The 24,682-nt window shown below is 42.5% G+C and overlaps 1 protein-coding gene across 2 annotated transcripts in view; it reads left to right on the forward strand.

The window, feature by feature from the left end:
- Positions 1-24,682, forward strand: part of IL1R2 (interleukin 1 receptor type 2) — a 146,155-nt gene that overhangs the window by 30,896 nt on the left and 90,577 nt on the right. For both annotated transcript variants that reach the window (XM_029604816.1, XM_029604815.1), the window contains exons 5-7: positions 4,087-4,261; positions 13,517-13,582; positions 21,680-21,818. In XM_029604816.1, coding sequence (XP_029460676.1) covers positions 4,087-4,261; positions 13,517-13,582; positions 21,680-21,818 — 380 coding nt within the window. The remainder of the gene's footprint in view (positions 1-4,086; positions 4,262-13,516; positions 13,583-21,679; positions 21,819-24,682) is intronic.

Raw genomic sequence — 24,682 nt, forward strand, 5'->3', positions numbered from 1 at the left:
AGGTGTAGTATTAGGCAGGAGATTGATGGCGCAGTCGAATGATCGGTGCTCTGGGAGTGTTTCTGCCTTCTCCTTTTGAAAACATGTCCGCGAAGTCTGCGTACTGGGCTGGTGAGGTTGTGACCAGCAGGAGTCAGAGCCAAGGCAGGTCTTTGAGACAGGAAGAGAAGCAGTTGGACCCCCAGGAGGCGATCTGCAGGGTCTCCCAGTCATTGCCGGGGGTGTGCCTCTGGAGCCACATGGGTTCCAGCATCACTGGGTGTATGGCCTTCTCAAGCACAAAGAAGGTAATCTCTTCTTTGTGGAGGATCCCAGTGCGGTGTGTCACCAGGGCGGTGACAGAGGTGACTTGGCCTGGTAGTGGCTCTCCCTGAATCAAAGTAATGGGGGGACCCTGGGGACCACAGGAAGCTGTAGTTGCTTCACCAATTCTTCCAGGATAAAATTTCCTCCAGCCCCGGAGTCTGTGAAGGCCATTCTTGGAAAGGAGCCACCAGGGTAATGGAGAGTTACTGGAGCAGTGCATTGAGGAGCAGGGGTTTACACAGCCTAGGGTCAGCTTCCCCATGACGCCTGGGCTCAAGAGTTTCCCGGCCTTTCAGGACACTGAGCCAACATGTGGCCTTTGCCGCCGCAGTAGAGACAAAGTCCAAGAGTCCGGCGTCGCTGCCTCTCCTCTGGCATGAGGTGACTACGGCCGAGTTGCATGGGTTCTTCACTGCGTGCGGGAGCTGGTTTAGGAGAAGGGGGTGGGACCAAGGACCATGAGAAAGATGGCACCAAGAGTACTGTCCTGCACCCTGGCTTCAGCTCCCTTAGGCGCTGCTGTAGGAGGCAGTCAATTCGCCCAGTCAGGTCAATAAGAGACTCCAGATCCTCTGGTAGTTCACAGTCGGCTAGCTTGTCTTTAATTCTATAGGCCAGGCCCTCTAGAAAAATGCTACGAAGGCTGTCCTCCCTCATGCCTAGCTCTGACATCAAGGTGCAAAACTCCACAGCGTAATCCACCAAGGAACGAGACCCCTGGCGGAGGTGGAGGAGTTCCGAGTCAGCTGTTGATTGTCGGCCAAGTTCGTTGAAGACTTGTTTAAAGGTTTGGATGAAACGTGAAAGGTCCCCAAGTAAGGAGTCCCCACATTCCCATAGGGGAGAGGCCCGCGCCAGAGCTTTACCATCAAGTAATGATACGATGAAGGTTGTCTTGACCTGGTCGCTTATAAACTGTGCCGTTTGGAGGGCAAAGAGCATGAAGCAGTGGTTCAGGAACCCATGGCACTGCTTCGGGTCCCCGGAGTAGCAGGGAGCTCCTGGAGGTGCAAAGAGGTGGAGGGAACTGGTGCTGTTGCGGATGGCGATGAAGGGGTCCTTGGCATGGGAGTGGTCCAGTCGATTGGCCAGATGCTCGATTGTGGCTGCCAGGACATCCAGGCACTGCTGCTGCTGTTGGAGCCATTGAGCCAAGCCCGGAATGGCCTGGAGGCCGGACAGGTCCGCCGGGTCCATGGCCTTGGCAAACTGTTAGCAGAGTGGACCCCATGAGCCGGGACGAGGGTTGGAACCACCACTGAGGGCCAGCCCCCAGTGGTTCTCATTGCCGGGAGGCAGTACTGGAGGAGAAGACCAAGCTGGGACTTTACCTATACTAGCCCTCGTTCTCCTCAGGTTGAGCCCTTGGGTACCGGGGCCGGCAGGACTTAGGTGTGGATCTCCTGGCAAAGCGGAGTCCATGGAGAAGAAGATGCGATGTCAGGGAGTCTGGGTTGAGACTGGCAGAGATCAGGAGTGACCGTGGACAGTCCAGAAGTCGGGGCAGGCAGCGAACAGGAAGCACGATGAACCAGGCCGGAGATCAGGGCAGGCAGTGAACAAGCAGAGATGAGGCAAGCCAAAGCTCAGGGCAGACAGCAGACAAGTAGAACCAGGATACCAAGCCGAAGTCAGAACCAGGAAGACAATCCGAGGGGCAGGGCACCGGGAACAGGATCAGGAGCAGGCAGGAACTCGAGATCAGGAACATTGGAACGTAGCAACAATGCACTCTTAAGAGCAGGACCTGTTGCCAAGGTGAAGAGCAGGAAACTGAGCCGGCCTTAGTCTGGTGTGATGATGTCATCTTCGGGGGCTGGGCCACAGTTTCCTGCTGCGGCCCCTTTAAGTAGCGGCGAGTCCTGCAAACACGTGCCTAGAGGGGCACCCGCTGAGAGGAAGTTGGCGGCATCCCTAGCCGCATGGACGCCACTGCACGATTCGGGGCAAGGCCGCCCCGCGCTGTTGGAGGAGTGGCTTTGCCCAACCAATATAAAAAAGAAAGCATGGAATGTGCTGAAAAAGGTAAATTAGCCAAGGCAGTATATTAATCTTGAGCATAGCAATTCTCTCAGCCCAGGATGCTGTCTTGGATATCCCTAGAGGCAGAAATGGCTGAGGTAGTCAATTTATCCTCATGCCCCCCCTTCTCTCCATTGGTTCGATGTGCAGCAAATAAATCCCAGTGGATCCGGTCGAACACCTTTTTGACATCTAAGTAAAATTAGACCCTGGAAACCTATATTTAATAACCAGGGAGATGATGTTAAATTCTCTACGTATATTTGTATAGAAAGCCTGCTCTTAATGAAACCCATTTGGTCAAATTTTACCAGCGCACCTATTAATTCCTCAAAGTTTGTTTTGCAAAATCTTAAGAAAGATTTTTATGAGAACATTCAGGAGGGATATAGGCCTAGGTCAAGGGGCTCTCTGCCCAGTTTATGTATTAACACAATGCTAGCTTCTATTAGACTATGAGAACAGGTAGGGTGCACTCACTCAAATAACCTAATGTTCTCGTCAACAGTGAAGCAATCACAGAGAAAATCTTTTTATAAAAATCAATAAAGTACTCATCTGGGAACCTTTCCACTGGGCAAGTCAGACAATGATGCCTGCATCTGCAAGGTGATAGGAACTGCCAAATTCTGCCTTTGCCCATCAGTTACGGTGGGTAATCGGGCCTTTTTAAGAAAGGTAGCAACTACATCAGCATCCGCAACCTCCATGCCAGAGTATAATTCAGAGAAAAAGAAAGTATCACCAATCCCTTTTAAGCAATGAGTGACTTGCCCTCTCTCCTACAAATACCTGTGATAACGTTGCTCTGCTTCCTCTTCTGAAGCATCCTAGCCAACAAGGCACCTGTTTTGTTTCCATGCTCATAACATGTTTGACGAGCATTCAATCTGACTTGACTTTAAACATTCCAACGCTCGCCTCGCCTTTTGTAGCTATTGCCACAGTTTGTTGGAACAACTCACCCGATGCTGGTTTTCCAGAGCAGCTATTTAGGACTCAAGATGCTGCGCACGGACAAGACTCGAAACACCACTTCTGCTTACGTACTTAGCACAGTGCTTCCATACTTTCAAATCACATAGCAGCAGCATTACATAGGGTGAGTCTTCCATCAGGATCCCACACTCTCTCTTGGCCTTCTAGCTGTCTAAGTGCCAGAAACATCTTCCAGATGTTCTAGCACACCTTTTGAATCCCCTGAAGACCAATCCAGATCCTTGAGGAGGGGCCCTGTGCTAGGCTATCAGTAGTCCGAGCCTGGCTTTCTCAGAACCGTTCTATGGCTCTGCACATAGCAAACCCACCCTGCACTGAGCAGACCTTAGTTCAAGGCCAGCTTATAACACTTTTTTACCCTAACAATATTCTTGCACCCAAGATAGTGGAATATAAAAAGGAAAACAAGACTTGTCTTGGATAAGATGAAATCTTGCCAAATGGACACACTTTGCCACCGATAACTGTTATTTGTATGTATAGAACTGTGTATGTTACTGAAACTCCATGGTAAATATTACAAGAACCACCATTTTGATTTAGCTTGGTAAATGACTCTAAGTGATCCAGCAATTAATTTTGCAGAATGCCCAGAGAATCAGCTGTTCAGGTTTGATACTTTGGGCATCAAGAACTTTATGTGTAATCAGCTTCAAGTTCTGGTGTGGGCAGTAATGCCACTGTATCTTTAGGTCAGTAGCGAGTATCTTACACTATTATGAAGTTGAATTGGTAATGCAAAGTTTTGTTTTCATCCAGGAATCTGTACTTTTGCCAAAGCTCAATAACAAATTCAAATACGTGGTGGGTACAAATAAACTGATCATCAATGACGTGACTGCAGCTGATGAAGGATTATACACCTGTGAACTGCCTTTTACCCATCGAGGCACACGATATAACATCACCAGAGTCATTCAGCTACAGACTGTCGGTAATCACACATTTCTTTAAAGGGTATTTATTAACATAATATGCTGAGCATGTCAATAAAAGGTATGGTTTCTAAGCTGATGGCAGTCTGTTCTCTAGGTTTGTCATAAGTTGCTGACAGGGAGGTTGCTGGTACTTTCGAATGGACAGCATTCGTTCTCTGGCTCCTATAAGCTTAAGTCAGAGGTAGGCAAATGGCCCTTGGGTCTTTAGAAAAAAAAAAAACCACACAAAAATGGATTAATTGGCCTGCCGATACTTGTGTCCCCTGCCAATGTTATCAGCAAGGGCCTGACATTGTGCATGCCATCTGCATATTGTAAGAAGCAGGCTGTTTGGACCTTTATGATGACAACAGACATGCACGTGGTTCTATGGAATCCTTCCAGCCAAAATGCACTGTCATTGGAAAATGGGTTCTATTGTACCACCCAGCTCCCCTGTCCCCCCACCTCTTTTCCTCAACCAATGAACAGCTGAGTTATACATTTTTTGGTTACTGCTACTGTTCTATATTTATTTATTTATTTATTTATTTATGTAAAAAAGAAAAAAAAAAGCTTAAGTAGAAATATTAGACGCCCAATGGTGAAGAACTTTTAACTTTCACTCAAGTGAGTGTTAAATGCATTTCCAATTAAACTTTAAAGGCACTTGAGATGAACTATACACTTTCTGCTTCATTGTGTATAAACATCTTTGAAACACAAAGAAAAATGCATTCAACTTGCCCTAATTTGAGGGCAAGTTAAATGAGTGCTGTACTATAGATATAATCCAGGCATCTACAGGGTCCAATGATGGGAAATGTTTTAAGTAAATGATAGGGTAAGGGGAGCAGAATTAATAAAAAGAAAAAAAAATCTAGTTTTTAATAAAAAGCATTCAGAAATATACCTAAATTATATCTATTAAAAGAAATAAAGTTTGAAATATTGCATTAAACGCAATTGTTAACTGCCCTAGATAGTAGATATATATTGACTAGATACCACTAAAGACACTGAGCTTTGTTGATGATTTTTCCATGGTATTTTTTTTATCCCTAATATTTGCCTCCATTTTTTATTTTTTTTCCCATATCCTACCCTAGATGGTAAATGTCCTTATTAGGCAGGAGCGCTAAAGGGAAATCTCCAGCAAGACTTCCCCTCAATTCCTTTGGCTGACTGTGGTTGCTACTATAGTGATGGTCATCTCCTCTCTTTCCCACTCAACTCCTGCCGACCCCTGTTGAAAATGAGACTTGAATTTGAGTTTCCTGTGCCATAGTGCTGTGGCCTGAGCCGTGCAACCGATTCATAGGGGTACTCCAGAGATATAACTGCAGCCCCAGGCATTTGCCATGGGCATTGGTATAACAAGACGTCAAGTCGATATTATGTCATAAACAAAACCTAATACGAAAATATAGCCCATTACAAGATTGATTCAAAGAAAAAGGTCATTAAAGGAAGCCAATCCAACAGGTAAATAATAAACAAAAAAGTAGAAAAGGCACGAGACAGGCAATCCTATTAATTCAAAGCCATCGTTTTGCTTAAACCAATGCAACCCAACACAATCAGATCTAAAGACAATCCTGCCTATGATTCTCAGCTCTCTTAGGGCCTCATTTATTTATTTATTTATTTATTTGTGTTTTTCTATACCGGCATTCACGGGAGTACGTATCATGTCGGTTTACATAAAACAAGGGGTGATCAATACATTATAACATACATAACTAAAACATAAGAGTATACATTACAGTAGTATAAAACAAGTGCACGGAAGAGAAAGTTACAATAAACAGGGGTTATTCTAACTGGGATTAGAGTTAAAGGAAAGATAAACAAGTTTAATAAGAATTAGAACATTGTAGTGATTGGTTTGTAGTGATTGATTCCGTTTAGAAGGGAATGTTCAATTAAGTAATTGTTCTTTTAAATAAATATTTTATTTGATAGAAAATGTTCAGTATTGCTGTATTAGATTTTGCTGCAATTGCTGGAAGTGAATCCTTAAGGGTCTGGAAATGCTTTCATGAACAGCCATGTTTTCAGTCTCTTTCTGAAGGTTAGGAGACATGGTTCCTGTCTTAATTCTAAGGGGATTGAGTTCCATAGTGGGGGACCTGCTGTGGAGAAGGCCCGATCTCTCAATGTTATATGTTGGGTGGTATTGTTGTGTGGTACCTGTAGATATTCTCTATAAGCTTCTCTGATGGGTCTATTGGAGGAGTGTTTTTTGAGAGCTATTTGAGAGCTAAGCATTTCTCTCATAGACACAGAAAGGAAGGAAAGTCTTAGTAAATCAGGCCCTTAGTGTTTAAAAAGTAAGCTGAGAGGACTAAAAAAAAACAAAAAAACCCCCCACAACAGACGACATAAATTTTCAAGAAACGTTTACAAGGCTAAAGCAATTCTGCATTGCTGCATAGTCTTTCCTGTAATAACAACAGTTACCTTCAATTCTGTTGGTCCAGCTTCCAGGATGCTTGTGTGGGTAATCATTGATCCGCTGACAGGAGAGACCCCCCTCTCCTTCCCCTCTTCACCTCTATAAAATGACCCCTGAGGTTTCCAACTGCCCTACTCTCAGAAACTCTGCCTCCAGAGCCCCTTAATTCCACCAAGCCTCCTTTGCATCTTGGGATGTATAGTCTTTTTTTTATTTATATTTTGCTCTGGAAGCCTCTTGTCTTTTACATCTCTGGCCTTTCCTACTCCAGAGGTCACTCTCCCCCCTCCCTCAGCGGCCATGATGGGATGTATGTCCCATTACAATGCATATCAAAGAATAACAAATGCAGTAAACTTTTTCTGTCCTGAGGGAACACAAAAGTAACCAAAAGAGTAGCCTTGTTAAGCTTTCCAGCAGATATTTCCTCCAAAAGATGGTCCTATCCAGGTTGTCTATGGTCAAACTCCCAGCCATGACTATTCTTCTCCATGATCCACAGATCTTCTTTGAGAGGGCAAGAAAAGAAAATCTTGCTAATAGGTGGCATTAGTCTCCTCTTGCAAATACCTTTTGAAGAAGTCTAAAGGTGGTGGTGGAGGGGAAGGCAGAATAAAACAAGTAAAGATTGAGCAGCCTTATAGAATTCTTGATGTTTTCAATCTTCTGGTTGATTATAGAATTATCCTTTATTAAATCTAGTTGTACGAGGATGCCTGGGTCATTTGCTGTTTCATTTTTCCCATCATGACTCTCTAAGGGGGTCATTTTTCAAAATGCGATAAGGCGTTTTCGCATGCGTTAAGGGCTTATCGCATGCGAAAAGCCCTGTTAACGCATGCGATAGGCCCTTACCGCATGCGAAAATGTGTTTACCGCATGCGATCGCACCATATCGTATGGTGCGATGCAAATTCCGAAAATAGGAGGAGTTAGGGGCGGAGAGTGGGCTGGGTTAGCCTGTCTGCGAAGAGCTATCGCACAGCCGTAACGCCGGTTTTAACTACACCTCTTTCAAATGCGTTAGGCTGTGCGATAGCTGCCGTGACTGTGCGGTAAGGTTTCATCGCCATTTGCGATGTCTCCCGTAAGTCCGATTTCAGCTGAATTGACAGCTTCAGAGCCTTGGGGAGGGGGGGGGGGGAAGAGAGAGACTGGCCATAATATCATGGCCCATAGGCAGGTATTTGTATCCCTATGGTAGGCCCACCTAGTAACTTGAGGTGGGGAATTAGGTAAGAGTGTAGGGGGTTAGGGGCCACTTTGACATTCTACGTGACACCTACGAACAGAACAGTGGTCTCTTGTGAAGATTTGCTGGCCTTCGGAGTGAGGAAACTCACTCCAAGATGAGATTTGGGCAAAGTTCTCTCAACCTAGCTTGATGGACTAACATCAAGCTTACACTTTGTATCCCTACTCACCAGTTCTATATGGTGCAATATCGCCATGATTGCATTCAAAAGCTAGATCCTTGCATTCAAAAGCTAGATCCTTCAGATCATTAGAGACTATCACCCCAAGGTCTCTCTCCTGCTCCGTACATATCAGCCCTTCTCCCCCCATTGAATACAGTTCTTTCGGATTTCCACACCCCATGTGCAAGACTCTGCACTTCTTGGCATTGAATCTCAGCTGCCATATCTTCGACCATTCTTCCAGTTTTCTTAAATCCCGTCTCATTCTCTCCACTCCTTCCAGCATGTCCACTCTGTTACAGATCTTAGTGTCATTTGCAAAAAGACAAACTTTACCTTCTATCCCATCCGCAATGTCGCTCACAAAGATATTGAACAGGACCGGTCCCAACACCGATCCCTGCAGCACTCCGCTTAACACTGCTCTCTCTTCAGAGTAAGTTCCATTTACCATCACACATTGTCTTCTGTCCGTCAACCAGTTTGCAATCCAGGTCACCACCTCGGCACTCACTCCTAAGCTTCTCATTTTATTCACCAGTCTCCTGTGTGGAACCGTATCAAAAGCCTTGCTGAAATCCAAGTAGATGACATCAAGTGCTCTTCCTTGATCCAATTCCTTCTATGTTTCTATGTTAGGTGTTTAAAATTATGAGAGGTCTTGAACGAGTAGATGTGAATCGGTTATTTACTCTCTCGGATAACAGACTAGGGGGCACTCCATGAAGTTAGCATGTGGCACATTTAAAACTAATTGGAGAAAGTTCTTTTTTACTCAACGCACAATTAAACTCTGGAATTTGTTGCCAGAGGATGTGGTTAGTGCACTTAGGATTGGATTCATTCTTGGAGGAGAAGTCCATTACCTGTTATTAATTAAGTTGACTTAGAAAATAGCCACTGCTATTACCAGCAACGGTAACATGGAATAGACTTAGTGTTTGGGTAATTGCCAGGTTCTTATGGCCTGGATTGGCCACTGTTGGAAACAGGATGCTGGGCTTGATGGACCCTTGGTCTGACCCAGTATGGCATGTTCTTATGTTCTTACAGCCTATTAACGGCAACATGTATTACCCCTAACCACTGTTGGATGCAGAATGATGCATGACACATCTTAGACATTCTGTCTATGAATTGTTTGATTCTGTCTCATGTACCTCAGCAGCCTCCATAGGACCTTGTTGCATGGCGTGGCTTAGGGTGAGTAGCATCTGTGTAGACGTACACAAGTTAGTGGACTTCCCTTGTCTGGGGGACAGCTTATTTGGTGAGAATCTCTGAGAAATGGATGCTCAAATAAAAACAGAATGTGGCTGTTCAATTCTCTTTCAGCACCTGAGCAGCCTTCATATTTGAGATACTCTTCTCTTACAAGAGACCATACTTTGAGGCACCCATTCCATCTTTTTCAGCAGTACCACCTTCCACCCCTTCTTGTCTTGTTGTTGAGCCCCTTCTGGCTCAACAGCAGCAGCTGCTTCCAGCCAGATCTTTCCAGAGGGCGCATTGACACAACAAGCCCATCTAAGCCTGGGTCCAGTTTTTGATCTCTCCAAACATTAAACAGTCCTCCATAACATTGGGGGCAAAATTCAGGCCTTTTTGAAGTCGTGATGACAGATAACCAAGGACCACTGGGTCCTCAGGATCGTGGAGTCTGGATACTGCATGCGTTTCTCCCAGCTATCATTCCTTCCACATTGCTCGACTCTTAATCCAGATCCTTCTCACCTGATGCAACTTTGTTTGTAAGTACCATTGCTCTTTCAACAACAGTCAATAGAGCCAGTTCCATTGTCCCATCATGCACACAGCTTCTACTCCCCCTTCATCCCAAAGAAGTCAGGTAGATTGAGGCCCATTCTAGATCTATGACTCCTGAACAAACATCTACACTAAGAGAATTTCTCTCCTATTTCCAGAAGGGAGAATGTATGTGCACTTTCGATCTGAAAGATATACGTACTGATTTGTGCTACCTTCGCTTAAGGTGGATACATCCTATTATCAATACAAAGTACTCCCATTTGGCCTGTTGGCAACTTCAAGAGTCTTCACTAAATGCCTTGCAGTGGTAGTGGCATACCTATGTAGTCAGGAGATTCAGGTAGATGATTGGTTAAGCCACAGCAATCTCTCAAGAAGAGGTGTTGCTCTCCTTGCCCAAGTCGATCCACTGTCTTCAGGAATTGGGGTTTCTGGTGAACTTCTAGAAGTAGAATCTGGTTCTGATTCAGTGGCTAAAATTCATCAGACCAAGGATAGATTTGCTACAAGAGAAAGCGTTTTTACTATCGGATCAAGTGCAAGAAAAAAGGGGTTCTGTGGGTCAGGCCAGGTTTTGAAGAGGAAGGTGCTTGTAATAACTCTCAGGAATCCAAATTTCACCTATTTCACTCAGGCAACATGAGGGATTTGTTTTGATTATTTTTCTTCTAGAGACTTCTTGCTACTTTGGAAGAATTACCTTAGGAGATGAATGGTTGTCTATATTTTTATGAGTGTATTGTTTTTCTGCATTTTGTACTGCTGGACTGCTTATTTTTGCCTTTGGTAAAATTAATTTTGTTTTGGAACACAGCTCATGGTATGTGGGCTGTTTTTAAGAGATGACTGAGATACCCTTAGGCCTTCTAGGTTAGCTTGTCCTCCACTGTTGAATCCAGATTGCAGAGTTGCATTGAGCTGGAGATTGTTCTACAGCATCTGAAGGTGGTCCTTAGTATAAATGTCATTATTATATCTAGATGTCCAACTAGATACAATATAATAATGGCATATAATCATGGAGAAGAAAATGGTGAATGTTTAAGATCACAAAAATCAAGGGAGAGTAAACGCAGAGGAGATTATTGGTCCACACAATCAGGTCATAGCAAAGGGACTCAGGTAAAATAGCTCCACTCAATCTCATTATTCAGGTTGTACAGAGATAAACAATCCAAGGTGTATATCCATTTCTGCTCTTTATGGATGAGAATTTAGAAAAGCTTCCCCTACGGTGGGGGGGGGGGGGGGGGGGGGGGGGGGGGGGGGGAGATGGTAACACGTCAATAACAAAAAAAATCACAAGTCAGAGACAGTATGAGATTGTGATACCCAGTGGTTAACCAGAGGGGCATTCTCACGTTGGTTATTAATACTTGACTGGTGTTCTATGATGCGTGTTTTGATCATACGTGTGGTTTTACCAACATACAGTTTTTGGCAGGGGCAAATAATCACATAAATCACACCTGGGAAAACGCAATCAGAGGTGCTACGTAAGTGAAAAACCACTTTAGAAGTAGGGTGCGTAAAAGAGGAAATAAAGAACAGACTGAGCAGTGACCGCAAGGTTTATGACCTCCCAACGATTGGGGCATTGAAGTAGATGGTCAAAATTGGATTAATAGGTTGCAGAGATTTCTTCCGTGATGAAAGGAAAACCGAAGAGGGCTGTTAAAAGAATCATGTAACAAAAGTGATGACCAAAAATGATGCATGATATTACTAATCGTACGACTATGAATGGAAAAAGGCAGAATACAATTTATGGAAACTTAGAAGATTGTGTTTGAGGTAAAAATAAAAAAATCACGATAAGTGTACAACACACGTTTGAAAGCTTTCTTCAAAACTTTAAGGGGTAGATTTTAAAAGGTTGCGTGCGGGTGTACATGTGCACACGCTACCCGGTGCGCACACATGTACACCCGGCATGCAAGTTATAACATTAGGCGTACATAGAACACCAGTCAAGCATTAATAACCAACATGAGAATGCCCCTCTGATTAACCACTGGGTATCACAATCTCATATTAACTTGCAATTTTTTGTTATTGACATGTTACCATCTCCCCCCCCCCCCCGTGGGTGAAATTTTTCTGAAATTCTCATCCATAAAGAGCAGAAATGGAAATACACCTTGGATTGTTTATCTCCGCACAACTGAATAATGAGATGAGTGGAGCTATTTTACCTGAGTCCCTTTGCTATGAACTGATTGGCTACTTTCTTCTCTATCTTGATTGGTTGGTGATTTTTCGCTCCAATTTGACAGCGTTTAAAGTTTACTTTGTTTCCTTTACCTACGTGCTCCCTGTAAGCTTGCATGATCACAGATACAGGTACATTATGTTTACTGTATTGCACCGGCGTTTCCCATTGATGTATGGTCCCACTAATTTTTTAAAAAAACAATTTCTTGTGTTTAATCTACAGATCTGTTACCTTCATCTGTTGTCCCTCCCTTGCGGTGAAACACGGGTCCTTGTCAGGGGACCCTCTTAGGAATTGAATGTATACTTGTTAACAGTGGAGTTGCTGTTTGGAATAATAAATTCAGCTATCTATAAGATATTTGTGTGGACCAATAATCATCTCTGCGCTCTACTTGTCTGTGAATGTATAAGATCATTCATTGTTTCTGCATTTCTCAGCTCTCAAGCATGCATTACAAAACAATCTCGAATAAGACAGACTGATGTTGGCTGAGATTCATCTTTTCATTTGACATCATATATCATGTTGGATTTAGTCTGTTAATGGACTTATGATTCATTATTTTACACTAATTTGTGTGGCTGTTTTATTTGAGTATTTTTTTAATACTTGTTAAAACATTTTAATATAAGAAAATATTAGTATATTTTTGGTTATTTAAGACTTTTTGTGTTTTTTTACATTTATGTATTGTGTTGGAACTTATTTAGGATTATTTTCTGTCTGATTCTCTCTCTCTCATATATATATATATATATATCTCGATATCTATATCGATATAGATATAGCTATATATATATATATACACACAGACACGGTATAAAAGAGGAACAGGTTGCACAGTGTAAAAGGGAAGTAGAATAGGGCCAACTTTGAAAGAGATGGTCCAAGAAAGCAAACCGGTAGCTGATCCAAGATGGCTGTCAGCAATGAAACACGTAGGGGCTTACAAGATGATCTTTGCGAGAATCCGCTGTTGAGCCCTGATTTTGCGAGCTTTTTCCTTTGTATGTCTTCACTAATTGGTATGAAATACCGATATTTTTAAAGCTCTGCTTTGAAACCAAAGGAACCTCCTGTGCTAATTCCTGTTGTTTTAAGCCAATTCATGTGGCTTGTAAGCCCCTGAGGCAGCTCTTTGAGCGAAACTCGGCCAGAGTCGGGCAAGCTTCAATAAAAACTCTTGTTTACACCGATCCATCTACGTGTTTCATTGCTGACAACTTTGAAAGAGGACTTAGTTCAACTGAAGACCATTATATTTCCTAGTTGTATTTTGCAAAAGAAATCACAATTTTACACTGTTTAGGGAGAAAAAATATTTTTAATCAGATTTGTGTAAATCTTGATTTATGTTTCCAGTATTCTCACTTTTGGTTTTGTCTTTTTTCTTTTCCATCCTGAACAGATCAAGAGAAGAGAAACCACCCTGTGATTGTTTACCCCGATCACAAAACGATAGCAGCTGTTCTTGGTAAGGAGCTCATATGACTTGCATGTACCAAAAGAGGGTATGTCACTATTAAAAAATAATGTAATAAGTACATGATCTGCGGAGGAAGGGACCTTTTAGCTTTGACTAATTTACTTCTCATAAGGGCATCCTTCCAAAGCTCTGAGGTTAAAAATTATGGTAATGGTAGTTCATGCTTCCTAGTAGCAGTGCTGATTTTCTGTTAGGTCACCATTTCCCCATTGAGAAAAAAATGGAGGCCACTCTGACCTAGCACCTTATTTATTTATTTTTAAAGAAAATTGCCACTGCCTAATAGAACTGTACAACATTGATACTGTACATAACTTAATAGGTCAACAAGACCATAATGATAAAAGGAATGGAACAGCTCCCCTATGAGGAAAGACTAAAGAGGTTAGGACTTTTCAACTTGGAGAAGAGACAACTGAGGTGTTTAAAATCATGAGAGGTCTAGAACGGTTTAATGTGAATCAGTTACTTACTCTTTTGGATAATAGACTGGGGGCGCTCCATGAAGTTAGCACGTGGCACTTTTAAAACTAGTTGGAGAAAGTTCTTTTTCACGCAACGCACAATTAAACTCTGGAATTTGTTGCCAGAGGATGTGGTTAGTGCAGTTAGTGTAGCTGTGTTTGAAAAAGGATTGGATAAGTTCTTGGAGGAGAAGTCCATTACCTGCTATTAATTAAGTTGACTTGGAAAATAGCCACTGCTATTACTGGCAAAAGAAGCATGGAATGGACTTGGTTTTTGGGTACTTGCCAGGTTCTTATGGCCTGGATTGGCCACTGATGGAAACAGAATGCTAGGCTTGATGGACCCTTGGTCTGACCCAGTATGGCATGTTCTTATGTTCTTGTAGGGAAAAATAACTCATGCAGAAGTTACACGATATTAGGTTCCATATTAGGAGCTACCACCCAGGAAAAAGATCTAGGCATCATAGTGGAAATTACACTGAAATCGTCAGCTCAGTGTGCTGCGGCAGTCAAAAAAGCAAACAGAATGTTAGGAATTATTAGGAAGGGAATAGTGAATAAAACATAAAATGCTATAATGCCTCTTTATCACTCCATGGTGAGACCGCACCTTGAGTACTGTGTACTGTTCTGGTCACCGCATCTCAAAAAAGATATAGTTGCACTGGGGAACGTACAGAGAAGGGCGACCTAAATGGTAAAGGGGATGGAACAGCTCCTCTATGAGGAAAGGCTAAAGAGGTTAGGGCTGTTCAGCTTGGAGAAGAGATGGCTGAGGGGGGATATGATAGAAGTCTTTAAAATCATGAGAGGTCTAGAATGGGTAATTTGGTTATTTACACTTTCAGATAATAGAAGGACTAGGGAGCTTTCCATGAAGTTAGCAAGTACCACATTTAAAACTAATCGGAGAAAGTTCTTTTTCACTCAACGCACAATAAAGCTCTGGAATTTGTTGCCAGAGGATGTGGTTAGTGTAGCTGGGTTTAAAAAAGTTTTGCATAAGTTCTTGGAGGATAGATTCTTGGAGGAGAAGTTCTTATCTTTGGATAAGTTGACATCAGTAGCATGGGGTCTTCTTAGTTTGAGTACTTTCCAGGTTCTTGTAGCCTGGTTTGGCCACTGTTGGAAACAGGATGCTGGGCTTGATGGACCCTTGGTCTGACCCAGTATGGCAATTTATGTTCTTAAGAAAGCAAGAGAAATTTCTTACATCTTCCCATGATCTTTGTAGAGTTCATTACCTTCTTTATCAATGAAAACATAATTTAAGATTGAGTGGCACTAAAGATATTCCTTTCTTATTAAAAAAACTTATAATAAAACAATAAAAGTCATATTCTGATAAGATGCCAAATGTCAGGGAAGGGAAAGCACTGCAAGGTGCTACAATTTATTTGACCAACTAGGAATCTCAGCATTTGAGCCATCATCCTTCTGTCTCAAGATCAGATTAACACTGAGGGTAGAGTAGCATCTCCTGAGCTGAGCTAACAGGGAACCTCTGTCTACTGTTGCTGGTTGATCTCCTTTGTTCCCTTAACCTGTCTCACCTAAAAAGCTGGATCCAAATTCGGAGTGATATTCCAAATGAAACAATTGGTGGTGTTTCCACTGATCCCTAGTGAACATTTCCTTATGGTAAAGAATCATCAAATGGTTTGACACAGCTATCAGTCTGTACGCAACAGACAAAAAAACAAAAAAACAAATCAGCCTTTTAACTTCACGAATTCCCCACACCTTGTTGAGATTTTGATCATTCCCTTGTAGGCCACCACCAGACATATAGTGAATTCACTAATATATTTAAAGGACGTTAGACACATTCCTACTCCCATAGCAACCTAAAACTTAACTAGGAACTGATCAAATTTGAGAAGAAGGCAGCAGTCCAGCAGCAAGAGAGGAGCTTCCCAGTCTTTTGCATCGAGTGTCACATGTATGATTTTTTACCCACCGGTGAGAAGTTGTACATGTGCATGCGATGCAAAGAGCTCCTGGCTCTCAGAGAACAAGTCCGATCTCTGGAGGCTAGAGTGGCAGACCTGGAGGAGCTGAGGCAGACAGAGAGGTATATAGATGAGACTTTCAGGGACATAGTAGCCATGTCCCAACTTCAGACTGGCAGCTCTGGTGCTGCCTTGGAGGAAGAGGGTCTCATGATTGGAGAGCATCAACCTGGTGCAGCAGGAAAGGATCCTGTAGCAAGGACCTCTCTCCAGGTGGTGCATTGTCCTTTCACACTGAGGATATGTCTCCAAGGGCTACTGCCCAGGAGGGAAGGGTTAGGTCGGCTGTCATAGTTGGTGATTTGATTATTAGGAATGTAGACAGCTTGGGTGGCTGGTGGGCGTGAGGATCGCCTGGTAACATGCCTACCTGGTGCAAAGGTGGCGGACCTCAAGCATCACCTAGATAGGATTTTAGACAGTGCTGGGGAGGAGCAGACTATCGTGGTACATTGGGCACCAACGATATAGGAAAATGTGGGAGGGAGGTTCTGGAAGCCAAATTTAAACTCTTGGGTACAAAGCTTAAATCCAGAACCTCCAGGGTAGCATTCTCTGAAATGCTTCCTGTTCCACACACAGGTCCCCAGAGGCAGGCAGAGCTCTGGAGTCTCAATGCGTGGATGAGTCAATGGTGCAAGGAAGAGGGATTCAGTTTTGTAAGGAACTGGGGAACCTTTTGGGGAAGGGGGAGTCTCTTCCAAAGGGATGGGCTCCACCTTAACCAGGGTTAGTGCCAGACTCCTGGCACTAACCTTTAAAAAGGAGATAGAGCAGCTTTTAAACTAGAACAAAGGGGAGAACCGACGGTCACTCAGCAGCGCATGGTTCAGAGGGAGGTGTCTTCAAAGGATGCTAATGACGCATTAGAATTAGGGCATCCCGACAGTGAGGTTCCAATGATAAGAAAAGTAGTCCAAGTGCCTGTAACTAAAAACTCACCTGAGCAAATAAATTTCTAACTTATCCCTATCAATTAAAAAGCAGAATGAAAATACAAACAAAAAACACACTTAGACTTCCGGCATTAGAATACAAACATTTCAAAGAAGTAAGATGGGAGAATTAGAATGTATAGCAGTGAATGATGACACAGACTTAATTGGCATCTCAGAGACATGGTGGAAGGAGGATAACCAATGGGACAGTGCTATCCCGGGGTACAAATTATATCGTAATGACAGAAAGAAGCATCCGGGAGGTGGTGTGGTGCTTTTTGTCTGGGATGGCATAAAGTCCAACAGGATAAAGATCCTGCATGAGACTAAATGCACAATCAAATCTTTATGGATAGAAATTTTGTGTGTTGGGGAAGAGTATAGTGAATGATAGGAGTATACTACCATCCACCTGGTCAAGATGGTGAGACAGAGAAATGCTAAGAGAAATTAAAGAAGCTAACCAAATTGGTAGTGCAGTAATAATGGGAGATTTCAATTACCTAGTAACAAAAATTGTGGAAATCGCAATATTGTAAATGTTAGCCTAAGAAGGTGTCAGCAAGCCTGACGTTATATGTCTTTATAGCAGACACTAACCGGTCTACTCAATCATCCACCTTCATCATTTTTTAATGCTTTAATACTACAAAAATTATTTTTATAAAACTTTTTTCTTTTTAATTAAAATTGTCCTCCATGGAATTCAAAGTGTATCAGACTCTTATCGGACAGCTCATTCTTATTGCCCTACACGGGCCGGTGTTTCGCTTACTCAGCTTCGTCAGGGGCACATCAAAAGATGTTTTAGCAAGAGTCAGTTACCTACAATAACCATATAATAATTAATTTATATATCGAAAGAGGAAAAAATAGTACTTATCTTAATAGAAGCAAGGCTACCGTTCAAAATGGACCTCACGTCTCAGCCATCTTGTCAAAAGGGATTTGGAGGAACTGAAACCGAGGTTCAAGGCTCTTTAAATTCACCTGAATTCTGACGTCAATGACCTAGGTCAAGTGTGGTTGAGATATCATGAATTAAACAATGAAAAATCATTTAAAGAGCATAATCACCCCAAAAAAGCATGCAGTTCTAATTCATTATTTAACCCAATTGAATACACAGTATCGAGTCTATATATCCAGCGCTGTTCAGCTTGCAATAAAAGGCGATGTCGATCTCCCCCGCGCCAATGCGGTAATATATGATCTATAGCACAGAAACGTAGATCAGCAAAAGTATGTTTATGTTCTTGACAATGCAATACCAGATTTCAATTACCCCAATATTGATTGAATAAATGCATCATTGGGATGTGCTAGAAAGAGAAAGTTCCTGGATGAAAAAAATGACAGTTTTATGGAGCAATTGGTTCAGGAACCGACAAGAGAGGGAGCAATTTTAGATTTAATTCTCAGTGGAGCACAGGAATTGGTTAGAGAGGTAACGGTGGTGGGGCCACTTTGCAATAGTGATCATATGATCAAATTTGAATTAATGACTGGAAGGGGTACAGTAAGCAAATCCATGGCTCTAGTGCTAAATGTTCAAAAAGGAAACTTTTTGATAAAATGAGAAAAATAGGAAAAAAAACTGAAAGGAGCAGCTATAAAGGTAAAAAGTGTGCAAGTGGTGTAGACATTGTAAAAAAAATCAAAACCATCCTAGAAGCAAGTCCAGATGCATTCCACACATTAAGAAAGGTAGAAGGAAGGCAAAACAATTACCAGCATGGTTAAAAGGTGAGGTGAAAGAGGCTATTTTAGCCAAAAGATCTTCATTCAAAAATTGGAAGAAGGATCCAACAGAAGAAAATAGGATTAAGCATTGGCAAGTTAAATATAAGACATTGATAAGAAAGGCTAAGAGAGAATATGAAAAGAAGTTGGCCGTAGAGGCAAAAACTCACAGTAAAAACTTTTTAAAATATATCCAAAGCAGAAAGCCTGTGAGGGAGTCAGTTGGACCATTAGATAATCGAGGGGTTAAAGGGGCATTTAGAGAAGATAAGACCATCGCAGAAAGATTAAACAATTTCTTTGCTTCTGTGTTTACTGAAGAGGATGTTGGGGAGATACCCATTCCGGAGAAGGTTTTCCTGATTAATGATTCAGATGGACTGAACAACATCACGGTGAACCTAGAAGATGTGGTAGGCCTGACTGACAAACTGAAGAGTAGTAAATCACCTGGACTGGATGGTATACACCCCAGAGTTCTGAAGGGAACTAAAAAATTAAATTTCAGATCTATTAGTAAAAATTTGTAACCTATCAATAAAATCATCCATTGTTCCTGAAGACTGGAGGATGCCTAATATAACCCCAATATTTAAAAAGAACTCCAGGGGCTATCCGGGAAACTACAGACCAGTGAGCCTGATTTCAGTGCCAGGAAAAATAGTGGAAAGTGTTCTAAATATCAAAATCACAGAACATATAGAAAGACATGGTTTAATAGAACAAAGTCAGCATGGCTTTACCCAGGGCAAGTCTTGTCTCACAAATCTGCTTCACTTTTTTGAAGGAGTTAATAAACATGTGGATAAAGGTGAACTGGTAGATATAGTGTATTTGGATTTTCAGAAGGCATTTGACAAAGTTACTCATGAGAGGCTTCTAGGAAAAGTAAACGTCATGGGATAGGTGGCGATCTCCTTTCGTAGATTACAAACTGGCTAAAAGACAGGAAAGAGAGTAGGATTAAATGGTCAGTTTTCTCAGTGGAAGGGAGAGGGCAGTGGAGTGCCTCAGGGATCTGTATTGGGACCCTTACTTTTCAATATATTTATAAATGATATGGAAAGGAATACAATGAGTGAGGTAATCAAATTTGCAGATGATACAAAATTATTCAGAGTAATTAAATCACAAGCGGATTGTGATAAATTGCAGGAAGACCTTGTGAGACTGGAAAATTGGGCATCCAAATGGCAGATGGAATTTCATGTGGATAAGTGCAAGGTGATGCATATAGGGAAAAATAACCCAATCTATAGTTATACAATGTTAGGTTCCATATTAGGAGCTACCACCCAAGAAAGAGATCTAGGCATCATAGTGAATAACACATTGAATTCATCGGTTTAGTGTGCTGCAGCAGTCACAAAAGCAAACAAAATGTTGGGAATTATTAGAAAGGGAATGGTGAATAAAACGGAAAATGTCATAATGCCTCTGTATCGCTCCATGGTGAGACCCCATCTTGATTACTGTGTACAATTCTGGTGCTGCATCTCAAAAACGATATAGTTGCGATGGAGAAGGTACATAGAAGGGTGACCAAAATGATAAAGTGGATGGAACAGTTCCCCTGTGAGGAAAGACTAAAGATGTTAGGACTGTTCAGCTTGGAGAAGAGATGGCTGAGGGGGGATTATAATAGAGGTGTTTAAAATCATGAGAGGTCTAGAACGGGTAAATGTGAATCGGTTATCTACTCTTTTGGATAACAGAAGGACTAGGGGGCACTCCATGAAGTTAGCATGTGGGACATTTAAAACTAATCGGAGAAAGTTCTTTTTCACTCAACGCACAATTATATTCTGGAATTTGTTGCCAGGGGATGTGGTTGTGCAGTTAATATAGCTGGGTTTAAAAAAGGATTGGATAAGTTCTTGGACAAGTCCATTACCTTCTATTAATTAAGTTGACTTAGAAAATATCCACTAATATTACTAGCAACAGTAACATAGTTTTTGAGTACTTGCTAGGTTCTTATGGCCTGGATTGGCCACTGTTGGAAACAGGATGCTGGGCTTGATGGCCCCTTGGTCTGACCCAGTATGGCATGTTCTTATGACTGGAATAACAGGGCTAAAACAGACTTTATGTATGCATTTATTTAAAATTATTTTTAAGTGCACTGGACAGTAATTACTGTGATCTATGGCAATTGGTTCTGTACTTTTAAGCATGAATATTTTTCCAAACAAAACAACATCCAAGGTAATCCATACTGCCTTAGAAGGTTAATAGGAATATACTCACAACTGGGCATATCCAGATCCTGAAGCTGAAGGTACAGTAGAGTTGTTTGGTATCTCTTTTCTCTCCATAAAGATTCATGTAATGTGCTCTCATTGGTAAAATATTTAAGAGCAGAGCATTTTAAAGTACGTAGACTCTTGTAGAGAAGGGGATGTTAGTGTGATTTTTGATGCCTGTTCTGAAAATTCATTAAGGAATACTGCTGCAGGGCAATGATAGGCAGATTTAGTGTGCTTACAATGCCATAGAGTTAGGTTGTGTGGCCTCATAATTCTACTAAGCTATATTGCCACAAGGAAGCAGATGACTTTTCAGATAGAATATTAGGGCAGTAGTGTGCCAAGAAATATTTTAAGAATGCCAAATAATAATCTACAATATCTGTCCTTCAGTAATTTAATTTTAATGCCTTGAGAGTTATGCAAAAAAGAGAGAGAGAGAATTAAAACTCAAATTCCTTAGTTAATAAATGGTGAGAATATTTGTAGCTTTTATTTGATTTGGGGGAAAGAACAAGAAAATGTGGATATGAGATAAAGAAGAATGACCACTTCAATCAATTTCTCTATTCCTTATTTGTCCTAATTTCCATAGCAAGAATAAAATTAAGTTGAATACATGTTGCAAGCAGGTCTCATTTCATCTGCTTATTTACATTTCTTTTTTCAACAGGTTCAAAACTAATCATACCTTGCAAAGTGTTCACTGGTCTTGGTAAAAAATCTGGCACTGTAGTTTGGTGGTTGGCAAATAATAGCTTTGTGAATCGCAATCCTAAATATGATGGTCGAGTAACAGAAGGGACATTTCTGTGAGTATTTATCAGTGTGATCCTTACAAACACGAAAATCTAATTCATTCATGCATTCATTCAGGGACCCCTCTGTGCTGGTAAGATAACTCGCTAATTTTATTCATAGAAACATAGAAATGACGGCAGAAGAAGACCAAACGGCCCATCCAGTCTGCCCAGCAAGCTTCACACATTTTCTCTCTCATACTTATCTGTTTCTCTTAGCTCTTGGTTCTATTTCCCTTCCTCCCCCACCATTAATGTAGAGAGCAGTGATGGAGCTGCATCCAAGTGAAATATCTAGCTTGATTAGTTAGGGGTAGTAGGGGTAGTAACCACCGCAATAAGCAAGCTACACCCATGCTTGTTTTACCCAGATTATGTTATACAGCCCTTATTGGTTGTTTTTCTTCTCCCCTGCCGTTGAAGCAGGGAGCTATGCTGGATATGCGTGAAGTATCAGGTTTTTTTTTCTCCCCTGCCATTGAAGCAGAGAGCTATGCTGGATATGCATCGAAAGTGAAGTATTCGGTTATCTTTAGGATAATGTTCAGCTGAATCTAACTGGCTAGGTTTTGTAATCTTGCCTAGATCAAGTTAATCAAAATTTGAAAATAAAAAAAAACAAACAAAAAACCAACCTTGGTCTCCTTCTCTTCCTCTGCACCTGGTCTTATAATTACCACCCTACACCAGTGCCCTCTCCCTTCCTACTTGATTTAAAAAGAACAAGAGAATTCCCCTCCCTACTGCGGGGCCAGTTCTCCCTTCCTTCCTCTTTCCCAGTGGACGGACGACAAAAATGAAAAAAACGCTCCTCTCCCCCCGGAATTGATGCCCCCTTCCTTCTGCCTTCCCATGGCATGATCTTTAAAAACAAAAAAACCCACACCTCTGTCCCAGCGGCTGCTACCCTTCCGTCCTCCAACTCCATAAAAAAAAAAAAAAAAAAAGACCACTGACACTAGGATTCTCCTTCCTTTGCTCCGTCAAAAAAATAAAAGTACCCCCCGGCTCACTCCCTCCGCCCTAGGTCACTTCTGACCAAAGCAAGATAGTGCTGACCGGGCATGTTGGTACCATCCTTTTCTTTTTTTTTTTTTTAATTTATATTTTATTGAATGTTAAACAATTATTACAAGAAATCAAATTACAATATGTGTACTCCACATATAGGAAATATATATCATTTATATATGTGTACTCCACATATAAGGAAATATATATCATTCATGATATACAGAGAAAATTTTCCATACATTGATCAATACTCATAGGGGCAGATTTTTAAAAAATACACTAGCGCGTACTTTTGTTCACGCACCAGGTGCGAACAAAAGTACGCTGGATTTTATAAGATACGCGCGTATCTTATAAAATCCGGGGTTGGCGCGCGCAAGGGGGTGCACATTTGTGCAACCTGCACGCGCCGAGCCCAGCGCGGCCTGCCTGTTCCCTCCGAGGCCGCTCCGATTTCGGAGCGGCCTCGGAGGGAACTTTTCTTCGCCCTACCCCCCCGGCCCTATCTAAACCCCCCCCCTACCTTTGTTGGCAAAGTTACGCCTGCTTTCAGCAGGCGTAACTTTGCGCGCGTCGGCCGGCAGCCCCGCTCCGTCCTCCGGTCCCGGGGGCTGGTCCGGAGGCCTCGACCACGCCTCCGGGCTGGCGCCCGGGACCGCCCCCGAAATGCCGCGTTGTTTCAGGAACGCCCCCGGACACGCCCCCTCCCTCCCCTTTTCGAAAGCCCCGGGACTTACACACGTCCCGGGGCTTTATGCGTGCCGGTGGCCTATGCAAAATAGGCCACCGGCACACGAGGGCCCTGCGCGCGTAAATCCGGAAGGAATTATGCACGCGGGCCTTTTAAAATCCGCCCCATATTGAATAAATCTTAAAGAAATCTAGGGGAGACCAAGAAGAAATAGAAGCAATACTACTAGGAAATAACTAGTTACCATCCTTTTCCGGCAATGTAGAGGGAGGAGAATTTTGCTGAGAGTTGGCTTTAAAAAAAAAAAAAAAAAATCTTTTACAGAATATTTGGGGGGGGGGGCCCCTTTCTTGTTTTTAAAAAATCAGACCACCATGAAGGAGAAAGGAAGGGCACATTGGCCTCTGATGGGGGCTCTTTCATTTTATTAAAATCGGGCATAGGGAGGGAAACGAAAAGGGTGCGTCCCCTCCGCCTTCCCCATTTTATGAAGATTGGGCCAATGGGAAAGGAAAAAAAGAGGGGGCTAAGGGGGCCGATGCAATGTTTGTGTGTAGAAAACGGGCGCCCGATGTTTAGGGCCCGCTCTCCTAACGCGCGCCAGCCGCCTCTCCTGGGCGCGCGATGCAATATTTAAATGAGGGGGCGCGCTAAAAAGGGGGGGCGCTAGGGAAAAATCTGTGCATCCCTAGCGCCTCCTCGGCATTGGGCGCACAGGAGAGAGGTGGCTGTCAGTGCGGGCTGGGAAAACGGACGCGCGATAAGAGCGTCTCTTTTCTTCCCCTACCAGCACAATATACACGCACACAAGACGCAAGGCCTGCCCCGTGTACCTTGTGAGCTTAATAATTTTATTTTTTCACCCAACACTACTTTTTTTTCTTTTTTAACAGGAATCTGCTTTTTGTGGTTCTTCCTACTTAGTATCACGACAATAGTAATAGGAGGAATCATGGAAAGCAGAATTTTATCTTAATCAATGAGCCCTTGCGTGTGGCAGACTCTTACGCCAGCCTCAGGTTGCAGTGGGCACGTTGGCCATGCAGGACATTTTTTTTTACATCGTGGGGATTAGCTAATAGCCTCGTCTACATGGAACTTACGTGGGATGAACGCTATTAGCTGTGCGGTGGACGCGCTTTTTGAACACGCTAATCTCCGTATTGCATCA

This window comes from Rhinatrema bivittatum, chromosome 5, assembly GCF_901001135.1.
Source record: "Rhinatrema bivittatum chromosome 5, aRhiBiv1.1, whole genome shotgun sequence".
Lineage (NCBI taxonomy): Eukaryota > Metazoa > Chordata > Amphibia > Gymnophiona > Rhinatrematidae > Rhinatrema > Rhinatrema bivittatum.